The 11,345-nt window shown below is 42.3% G+C and overlaps 1 protein-coding gene across 1 annotated transcript; it reads right to left on the minus strand.

Moving 5' to 3' along the window:
- Positions 1-833: 833 nt before the first annotated feature.
- On the minus strand, positions 834-6,846 carry emx2 (empty spiracles homeobox 2). The gene is made up of 3 exons (XM_078224350.1): positions 6,459-6,846; positions 4,835-5,019; positions 834-2,509 (listed from the first exon to the last, which is right to left on the minus strand). Exons 1-3 carry the CDS (start codon positions 6,844-6,846, stop codon positions 2,342-2,344), a joined length of 741 nt encoding a protein of 246 aa, XP_078080476.1. The 3' UTR covers positions 834-2,341.
- Between the last annotated feature and the right edge of the window lie 4,499 nt (positions 6,847-11,345).

Raw genomic sequence — 11,345 nt, forward strand, 5'->3', positions numbered from 1 at the left:
TATTTCTCAAATTGCTGAAATGAGTCTCGAACAAGGGAAAGCGATGGCCATTAAAAAAAATCGACCCATTCCAGTCAATAAACTTCCAGCAGATTTGGCGTTTTGCCCATAATGTTTTTTTAAAAAAGAAATCTTATTTCATATACATCAGCCTCCGCCGTTAGTGTGTTTGATTAACATCCCCAATATACTAGAGGGCTCTCCGTTTCTCGGAACTTTGTTTCCCCATTGCGAGGACGCGTGTGCACAGCCATTAATTGCGCAATTTAAAGACACGAGTTAAAACAAAGCGCTTATTTTTCCTGTACTTTGTAACTGCACCGTATCACAGTGTGACGACTGGCGAGATTGTCCTGAGTTATGTCAAACTATTCCCTCTATTCACGGATTAAGAGATTAAACGAACCAATGGCGCTGCCTCCGCTTTCCTCATATTCCTGGTATGATAATTGCTTAAACTGATTTGCACTTTCACAAAAGATTTCAGGACTCTTTGTAGCTATACAGAGCAGACGAGGTTTCTGTCAATGGAAATAAAACTGATTAATGCAGTCTATCAGGATGAAAAGTAAATGAACCGTAAAGAACATTGCCTGGCTCCCAAACCCGTTTTGTAGTCAAGAGCTGGTTACAAACAGTTCAAATGCTACAGTTTTAATTACGATTTCAATTAAAATAATAAAAAAATTATATCGTTTCGTGAGGTGAAGTTTTGCCACATGTCAAACACCAACGAAATGCTTTTTGTTTGTTCACCTTTACTATCTTTCCTTATGTAGGAAATACAAAAATAATGACATGACCAATAAAACTGCCAAACAACACAAAGATTTGGATTCCCCCCAAGATATGTAGGTAATGATTTAATAATTTAATTAAGGAAGTATTTTCGATTATAACATGATTCCAGTTTTTTTTTTAAACACAAATAAACAAGATTGATAAATAGCTATTCCGCATCTGTCTTCCTTCTCTGACCTCTCAATATAATATTTACAATATATTACACGATAGCGGTTACACATTGGTGGGTGCGAAGCCATGATGGGAAAATGTTTGCGTTCTCCTGCAACGTTGCAATAGAACACAGCCTTCAAGGGGTTAACAGGCTCAATCGGGTTGAAATGAAGATTTTTTAAAAATCAGGTTGATATTATGGGGTAGGGACTTGTCATTTTCATTTTTTTAAAATCTCCCCCCCCCCAAAAAAAAATCCATACATGTCTCACTGCCTTAAATACTCTGAGCAGCAAAAATGGATAAACCTTTATTGACAAAAAATGACAATGACATACTTCTTGGAAGTATCGTGTGTTAGAATTGCAACAAACTCAACAAACACAGGTATCTACATTCGATAGCAGACATTACAGAAACATCTTTGACTTTAGTGTCGCTATAAACACGTATTAAGAAGCTCAGTGCGTTTGCTGAACCCTAGCCGCCCACAGATTGCCATTGCTTCTTTCTCCTTGCTGATTAGTCCTTTATTGTTTTTTGGTGGCAACTTGCGAGCAAGTTCTGCCAAACAAATGTCACCTCGCGGGAGTTTCGTTTTTGCTTCGGATCGATGCAGAAGGAAAATCCGGAATACTCTTTAAAGTTTTTCCCCCTCCCCCCCCACCCCCCCAAAAAAAGTTTTCTCATTTTAAATAAAGGACCGAAATTGTGGTCAAAACGTTTTTTTAAAAAAAACATGATGTCTAACTTTCTTTATTGGTTTTGTAGAACACTAAAAACGCAGCACTCCTACTTCATATAGCTGTATCACAATCACGTCGACGGTATTATTATTTAACAGTTTTTTTTTAAAACAGCAATTTTTTTCTGTAAAACGAAGCACACAGCTGACAGAACTTCTCTCAAAAGCAAATAAGAAAAAGAAATAAAAAATAAGTCCCGCCTTTTGTTTGTTTTATAATAATCCGTCTTTTCAATGAGAACGGCTCACATGCAATTCAAGTTTCTGAAACAGGTGTGGATTTTGGATTTTTTCCCCCATTCAGTTTTTTGTTTTAATATTTGAATTCGGAAGTGCAAAAAAAAGTCCGGAATTGGATTGGAAGTACGCACGAAAGCGAACTGCACACAATATGAAAAAGTCCGCACGTCAATCATCTTGCCCCCGGAGTTGATTGATGGCTGCCTTTGGACAGCTTATGGTGTGCGCAGTGCCGCCTCTTGGACCTCTTCTTACCCCAGCTGCCTCGTCACAGGAATTGCATTTTGGTTAAAATGTTTATTTTTCCCCTTTCTCTCTCCCTCTCTCTACATCAGCAACTCTTGCTGCTTGAAAGTTAACACTATAGTTTGACACGATTCTTGTTTTAAATTTGCAGTCCTAATCGTCCGAGGTGACATCGATCTCCTCAGGACTCGCCTGTTTGGTCGCCAGCCTCCACCTATTGACATGATGGGTCCCTTTTTTCTTCTGCTGGGCGTCTGTCCCTTCCTCTTCCAACTTCTGCCGTTTAAATTTCGTCCTTCTGTTCTGAAACCAAACTTTTACCTGGAAAGTAACACAAGTTGCAATGAATTGGAGGGTAGCATAAAAATTCCTCCTCCCACCTCCCCATCCCACTTTGATTTTCACATCCGCTTTGAGTAGCTGATGCCTTTTATCAGCTGGGCTTCGTTTTCTCGGGATTTCCCCCACTTAAACGTCGAAACGCTTGTCCCGCTTTACGGGAACACAGTTGGATTTTATTTGGGTATTTCGCCGGATCTGCTTGTACTTGCTCTGAGGATATTTCCTACTCTACACTTCAGTCAATTTAAGCAGCGTGTGGAGTGCCTAAAATACGACAAGTAAGCGTGCTGAAATGTAACTGAAATTAAAGCAAATACAAGGGCAAGTGATTCCTATGCAAAGGGCTAAAATAGTGGCTGCAATATTATTCTGCGCCAGACATTCGCTCTATTTATTAGCTTCAAGATCAGGGGGAGAGGGTTAGATTCATTGTATTTAAAAAAATACATCAGACAAGTGAAATATAAAGATATAAGTATCAGTCTCTCCCAATGAAATCGTTTGTTTATCCCCCTCCGCTCGAACTGTGAACTTTCTCTCCTGACCTCCCACCCTTGTCCCTAAGTCTCCCCCCCCCCCCCCACACCCACTTGTCCTTCTACATCAACAGAAAATTGGAACAAATTCGCCTTCGATTTTGCAGTGACGCCTCACCGATTGACGGACTTTTAAGCGGAAATGTATTTATTTTTAAATATGTAAATAAAAATAGTTTGCCAGTTGAGATTTAATTTCCCCTTTCGCTTAAGCGAATTGAATGGCTGGGGTATTGGCAAGTTCCAGTTGGGAGCAAGTGTCATAGCGAGAGCTGGTCTCCGGCATTCAACAACTTTACTAAAATGTCAAGTTTCCAGGCTGATGCTTCCGCTTGGAAAGTGCTTCGTGTGGCCCACGTTACAAAACGTGAAATTTATCCCCCCCCCCCAAAAAAAATGTAAACTCGAAATGGACCTATTCCTGTTAGAAAGAGCGGATGTGTCAGTTACTGGTGGAGGAGGAATAAACAGTCCCAATTGTCCAAAGGTCTTGTAAGTGTACAAGTGACATAAATCCGGTTGTTGAAGAAAACAAAGTTTGTAGGTTCGTGGTGAAAATAGCATCCCGGTATCTGAGCCCGCTTTTATATAAAACACACGTTTGTCTTGTGAACTTCTCTCCGCACCGCCCCCACCCCCCCCCCCCCCCCCCCACCCCTCCGCTAGTCGCCGAGTGAAAATGAACCTGCTCTCTTTCTCTCTCTCTCCTTCCTAATTGAGGGGGAGGTTGCTGATTTGCAAAGAGATGCCGTTTGTTAAGGCCATGCCCAACACCCGGACAAAAGCCCCCAGCCAGCATCGATTCGCCATCACACAAAGGCACCTTCAAAACCACATTAACTAGGAAATTAAGCCTGACCGCTTCCTTGTTCGGCAGGCAAATGAAGAAGGCGATTCATTTGTTCCCCCACTCAATGTTTTGCCCGATACGATTTTGGAAAATACAGAGCTTTAACAGACGCTTGTCCACAGCCTGCTGCAGGAGTGTAAGCCGGTGTGCGCGCTTATTTCCTACACAAATCGCTTTCACTTTTACCTGCAGAGAGTCCACTTTGGAATTGCCATTAAGATTTGGCGAGTACTATGAGAAATGAGCTGCTGCAAATGTTCAGTGGGACGTGGAATGTCAGATGTCAGGGGTACTTTAATGTGGCTCCTTCACTGCACTGAAAAAATCCCCAAACACTATCCACCCCTCACAAGCCCATGAGCTGAAATAAACAGCCCTGTATATTGGCGAGTGCAATCAGTTCCAGCGCCGGTTTCGGCCGCACCAACTGCACAGATCACCTTGAAATGGCTACCTATTATCACCGAGCGTTCGTTATGTGCCATTAATGCGGGGTAAAATTCCATAATTTCACCTCATTATTTTGATTCGCCCTCAAGATTTATATTTAAAGACAATTTCAGCAAGGAAACAGATTGTAATTCGCTAACTCCTTCCTCTGTAGAATTGAGTTCATGCTTTCTAATGTAACAGCGACATTTAAAATCTGCAACTGCTCATCGTGTTATACAACAGCCCGTTACAAAAGCATCGAATTGCCTTCGAATGCGCGGGTGGGGAGGGAGGGGGGGGGGGGGGGGTTAGTTCCTGCCCACTGAAAAAGCCAATTTACCAAGGAGGTTTTAGAAATCACTCTGCAGGTCGTATTTATTTTACAATGGCAAATAATCCAACAGCAGGCGCAAAGACAACCAGACAAGGAAAGCCACGCATTTTTGCCGAATTGTTTTGAAGGAGATCGCTCTCTCTCTCTCTCACCTGAGTTTCTGTTAAACTGAGACTGTGGGCCAGTTGCTTCCGTTCGGCTCCCACCACATAGTGATTTTTCTCGAAGGCGTGCTCCAACCTCAGCAGTTGGGATGGGGAGAAGGCCGTCCGGATGCGTTTCGGTTTTCGGGCCAATGCATTGTGCAATAGAAAGCTCTCTGGGCTCGCCTCGTTGCCTGAGGATCACACAAGAAAGCAACAGCAAGAATTCAGAGCCGGCTGCTAATAGGACCAAATCCCCGCCGATTGATGTTACTGTGTCTAGGCGCCTATTAATATATATATATTATCAGTTGGAGGATAGCAATTTCTATTGAAGTTAATTAAATAGCAGAGAAAAATCTCCAACCGCTAACTTCCCCAGATCTTAGCCTCCATTTTAATATCGATTTGATGTCATTTAATTCGTTGAATACAGTATCCCTCAATGACATTAAAATAAACATATCGAACGCGCGTTCTAAACCCCCACCCCCCACCCCCCTCATCCCCGTCTGGTAACTCTGAACGAATCGAGAGATTGGGAGCAAAGGAGCTGTGTTTAGTTCCAGTAAAGAGCCGAGGCCGTCTGGGCCGTTACTGGAATCACCAGCAGGAAACAAGAGTCATTTTATTCACTGTACGTATTAATAGCAATGTCCTTTTAACCATTCCATGCAGGGTAAAATGTACTCGCCCATCACAGACTATTGAATATAATTAGTTTACTCTCAGAACGATTTAAAATCCTCAATCCGCAGAAGTACAAAAAACAGCGGATCGTTTAGCTTCTAATTGCACACACATCTATCAGCTGTATTTAATGTGTATAAACCTCCACAAGTCATCAACTACTTTAATAGAATAAATTAGCACACATTTTAAATATTCATTTTCTCGCTTTCAGAAACAAGGATGGCAAGAAACTGTTGTGGAATTCGGAAATTTCCCTGAATTAGGCACCGTGCAAATCCTGTCCTTGAGGCCTATTCCCTTTGCATTCAGCAACTGACACAGAAACGAAATAAAAATAGAAAAAAAAACTGACCCAAAAACGAAAATGTAAGAAAATATATACCCACTCCAAAGTGTGCTTCTTGAATCGGTACAAATTGCTCCCTGAAGCCGGGTTATGAGGGAGTGTTGTTGCTGCGGGAGCCACTGTCTGCGTCAACCCAGCACTCCACACAAAAAGGCAAACTTCAGCCCCTTCCCCGAGCTCCCGCTCCTCTGACCCCGACCAACTCTCTCTCTCTCTGTCTGCCCCCGCAACCCTATTGAAGGATCGGCAACCACAAACAGCTTCCCCACCCACCCCCCAAACCACCCCTATCCTCACCGACCCCCCTTCCTTCCCTCCCCACGACATCTCCCGAGGCCGGGTATACTGCTCCCACCCAGCTCCGGGGACAGGGGGCCGACGACAAACTACAACTCCAAACTTTCGCTCTGGTTAACTGAAGGGGGCCTGAGGAGTTGACGGCGGTCGATACGAAGAGAAGCCGCGAAAAGAGAGAGCTGTCACGGTGCGTTCAGTGACGGGTTGGAAATGTCTCTAAAGTGACTAGCAGCAAATAGGGAGAGGGAGAGAAAATAGAGGAGTGGAAAAATCAGTGCATTTAAAACATGGACGTACCTTGAAACCTGTGTCCCAGATATCTGTACCTGTGTATTAGCCATGGATAGAAACTCGAAGCGTCTCTTTGTTGCGATGTAAATAAGGGGTGCGGAGAATGGGATGACTGTAGAGGGTGACCAGCTAAAGCATGTGGAGGGACTGGGTGAACCGGTACTGCCGTGTTGGTTTGGTGAGAGACCGCGTCAGCAAACACCAGATCCGGGTTGGAGTAGATAGCCCTGCCGCCGGTATGAAAGCCGTTCAGGAATGGATTCACTGAGCTAGAGTTTGCATAGCTGAGGGCGGCTGGCCTTATAGGTTCCTCTGATCTCGAAGCAGGCAATGGGCTATCCTTAGCTACCAGAGATTCAATGGTGAAACACCGTTTAGGTGTTGGCTGGAACATGGTTTGCCAGTCAGTATATCCTCAGTGCGGGAGAGAGAGAGGAAGAAAGGGCGGTTGTGCAGTACTTCCCCCCCCACCCCCCCAAAAAAGTATTACTGCTGAGATTGAAGAGAGGGTACATTAAAAGTTGGTCCGGGAACACTTTAGTACCGGTGTGTCCACATCGTCCAGAGACAATCCATCTATGCGGTCACTTTATCACACGGCTGAAAAGTTGTGCAAACGACTTGTTAGTTCATGAGCTAATTAGTGCTGATATCACATCAACAGCTTCCACTGAAGCCCTGTAATGGCTTGATGATTGGTCGCTATTACTCGCCTTGAGGTTGAGGGAAGACTCTTAAGTGCGTCAATTGCTGTTTAAACCCGGAGAGGCGGACTCCTTCCATACGGAATGGATCAAAGTAGCAGACAACACCACACCCCACCCCCTCCTCCTCTCCCCCCACCCCCCTACTCCGCCCCCCCCCCCCCCTCCCCGGAAAAAAACTCGATAAACCAGCCCCTAACTCAGACATTTAAGCAAAAACCATTTGGCTTCTCGGTATCCGAAACAAAACCCCCAATACAACCTGACAAAGGTTAGCGATTGGTAAATACCTTGATTTTTTTGTTTAACACAAAAACTACAAACACTTATGGAGGGGAGGCTGCGGCGGACACGAATTTCAATCCTACCCTCGAGTTCCCTCCAGCTCACGTCGTAACGCTCTTTAGGCATGCACCGCATCTCACAATATATAACAGTAACGCGGGGATTAGAAGGTGGGTTTAGAAATGATTCCTAAAACAACAAGTCTAAATCTCCAGGAGATGAAGAGAGCGCAGTATCCAGTACTTTCAGATCGTTCCTTGTTTTGTTTGCCGCCTCGTGTCCAGGGACCTGGTTCGGACTGAATCGTCTATATTTCTATTGGTCAGGTAGGGGAATTATGCTATTAGATAATTATATCGACTCTGCGCAGTCTGTGTGGTTCCTGGCTCCGTTAATGCTCCCTTCTCTTTGCTGTTATGTTAATAATTCGGGCTGCATTAAGTAAACAAAAAGAAAAGCCCTGTATCTATCACTCTCCCGCACTTAATTGCAATCCGCCGCACAGAATCCCGGAAGCGCGCATTTCCCGGATTCATTAAGGGCAGAGAATTAAATATTGAAGCATCAGTCATTTTATTCTCTTCTCCCCAACAACTGTACACGGGGAGGTTGCCTGCATCTAGGTGTGAGGAGCCCTCCTCCGTACGATCAGCCCCACAACGCGCTGCATACTCGCTAGCCCACCAATCGGACATGCAATCACAGCTGTTTTGCTATAAGGTGTCATCTGATATATTGAATTATAAATTAGACTTTGTCCATGTGCGCATCTTTGGCGTATGAAGGTAAACGGCTCAGTATTGTTGTGGTGCCCCCCCCCCCCCCACTATGCAGGGTACTGTATGATTTTGGACTGTAGCAGGCAGCGGTTGTGGGGGTGGGGGGTGTGGGGGAAGGGGGAGTGTCGATTGCGCCTTTATACTGTATCCCATTGTCGCTCATCTTTTAATTATTGCCATAACATAGCAGCTTGTGCTGTTTCTCAAGCTGCGGCGATTAAAAGGCCTCTTTAGTTTGAAACACCGCGCTGCTTTATTCTTGTGTGTTATTATCAAAATAACAGTGACGTCAAGAACATTATTGCCAAATGGTTATTAATATTGACCATCATAATTAATTCAATAATGGCTCCGTGCAAAGCTGGGAGGGAGCCCCTTGAAGTTCAATTTTTTTGGCATTATGATGTTTTCTTCCTGGCCGATTACAAAGCGCTTTCGCTGCTCCATGTTTACAAGAACTGGAAAGAAATACAGAACGTAAAAAAATATTTTTTTTCCCTAAATGTGAGGCGAATATCAAAATCACCGCAACTGAAAATTGTAAAATGTTTCGGGTCTTCTCAAGGGGTTTAATGCATATGGTCTATATGAATGGGCCTTTTTAACATTGGCACAATGGAATGCACTGTTAAATGATTAAATATTATGATTTAAGACAGCGACTCGGTTAATCTTATCTTCCAATTCCATCACAGAGAGAAAATATTTCTCTTATTTTTAAGGGTCAGAACTTCAGTTATGACTTAATGTTTAGTGAGAGTGACCGGGTCCACACATCAAAGCATGTTCTAGACCCATGTTGGAGTTTGGTTTGAAGTTCTAGCGTGCTATGAACCCACCCAGTTCCACACTAATCCCACAATGAAGTAGCAATTGTCAAAATCTACAGCCCCAGCTTTATAGTTTGGTGAGGGTTGAACGCTGGGCAAATTATATTTTATTTCATTCCAAATAAAAGCACCTAATATGGGTCACCGTGAATTACTTTGAATTATTCATGTATTCTCATTGACCTCAGCTATGGTTCGAATTGAAGTACAGTATTAACAGCATGGAAAATAATTTCCTTCCTAATTACTACATCATGTAATATGTTCTGAAAATAATGCAAATGGGCCTAGCTGTATATTCGGAAACAAATGACAGGCTATGCTCTCGGTACTGTTTCAGCTGTTTGTGTGGACACTCTTCCGCCCATCACCCGCTCAGTGTTACACTTCATTACAAGACAAGGATCAGGGCTAGAAAATAATTCAAATCGAAAAGAAACGCTGCCCTCTCTCTGATGCAATTTACAACCAGGTTTTGCATTGACACATAATTTTTAAAAAGTGTAATTTAAATATCTGTTGCCAACCAATATTTTATCAACAATAAGCGTCACAATTATTCAAACAGTAGGTTTGTAGTCTATTCGTGTTACGTTTCTTACAGTACACGAGAGTTTTCACGTATTTAGTCTATCCGACTTTGGGAAAACTAGAAATGAGAGGGATGCTAATTATTTTTAAACACTTGCAGCATTAGTCTAATACATAATTACATTTCTAAAGCTTCACGGATATACTGCAACTTTCTATGACGTTAAGTGATATTTTTCTTTAATTTGCAATGGGCGAGAATGTTAATTACTATGTTGGTCTCACGGAAGCATTGGACGGTAATTAGGATATGCCGACACGCCATTAACTCCATTTTTAAAAAATCATCAAAACGAACCCTAAATTATTAAACTTGTGCTGATTCAGATAAATAGAAATCAATTTTCAAAGCATAATTAAGGGGGGAAAAAAACACATTTATGCATCAGACATGCCGTGGCTTCTCATGGTTCGGTGGTTTGTCTGTTTTTTGACTTCAAAGTAACTATGTACATTTTGATAGAATTGAACTCCCTTTTAAATCCATAGCTGACATACAGTCAACCATTACCAAAAAAGATTTATTTAGCGGAGAAAGGAAACTTTACTGGAAATGGAAATTGATATTGCCAGCACCTAACTGTATTTGTTTATATTTTTGATTAGTCAAAGTGACCAAAATGATACCTATTCTCGAATTGTGTCTGAAATTTTACTTAATATATCATCGCTGGCTGGTTCTTTGGCGTTTATTTATTTCAGTGGCCCCATGGTGTATGAACAGTAACTCCAAAGGTGACTATTAGAAATGTTGTGGAGAACGATGTCAAATTATATATCAAATATGTCCGCTCTGCTATTAATTTAAAAAAAAAACACCGAATGACAGTTAATGAGTTCAACAACCGTGATTATTTGCTATCCTGCACATCATTGCCTCCATCCCCCTACTTCGCCACGAAGTTCTTCCCTGCAGACTGTTTTTCGCGTTAAATTCAGCCATAGTTAAGGTGAACTAACCCGGATATTTATAAAACAGAATATCAGCTACGCTAACCTCTATTGCTACACTCAACCTTTCAGGTCAACTTTGTTGCCCGTTGCCGAATGAAAACAGACTGTGTGTGTGTGTGTGTACTTGGGTCGATTGCTGAGCAGCTTATTTTTTCCAACAGTAGGTTTATAAAGACCTCCAAAGCGATTGTACAACCTCAATAGTTTTGTGGAGATGTTAACGACATTATTCAAAAATAATAGTCAGAGCAGTCAGTTAATAAGTATTCATCGTGACCCCAGTCAAGAATTTGTTTGTTGTTCTCATAAATCACGAATACAACTTCATTTGAAGGCGCCGGTAGTATTTTATGTTCTTAATTCCTTCAAATTGCCATCAACTTGGAACTACTGAAAAAGTCACCGTTAAGTAAATCAATCTTCTTTCCAAGGTGGGTCAAATGAGTTTTACAGAACCTTGTTTGGTGAAGAGAGATAATGTCCTCGCTTCACCCAGTCTACCTTAGTTAGGCCTCAACCAGGCAAATAAAAAGAATATAAAATGTTTGCTCTAACAGAACACACATTAGTGGCTATTGGGGTACAATTAGATGCCTAAACGTACCACTTAACGAGGTATATGAACACTAAATAATGACAAATGGGTTTTAGTGTGCAGTGAAAAATGCTCAGGAGCCCTTGCTCTCCAGCCAGTGGATGTTTAATACATGGAAACCAAACTATAACCCTTTCAAAATGCAACACGTGCCA

This window comes from Mustelus asterias, chromosome 11, assembly GCF_964213995.1.
Source record: "Mustelus asterias chromosome 11, sMusAst1.hap1.1, whole genome shotgun sequence".
In the NCBI taxonomy this organism is placed as follows: domain Eukaryota; kingdom Metazoa; phylum Chordata; class Chondrichthyes; order Carcharhiniformes; family Triakidae; genus Mustelus; species Mustelus asterias.

Bases quoted from the DNA above. Each gene is read 5' to 3' on its own strand.
- emx2 (XM_078224350.1), bottom strand. From the start codon at position 6,846: ATGTTCCAGCCAACACCTAAACGGTGTTTCACCATTGAATCTCTGGTA. The intron at 5,020-6,458 runs GTACGTCCATGT...TGTGATCCTCAG, and splicing joins TCTGGGACACAGGTTTCAAG to GCAACGAGGCGAGCCCAGAG. The intron at 2,510-4,834 runs GTGAGAGAGAGA...GTTACTTTCCAG, and splicing joins TCAGTTTAACAGAAACTCAG to GTAAAAGTTTGGTTTCAGAA.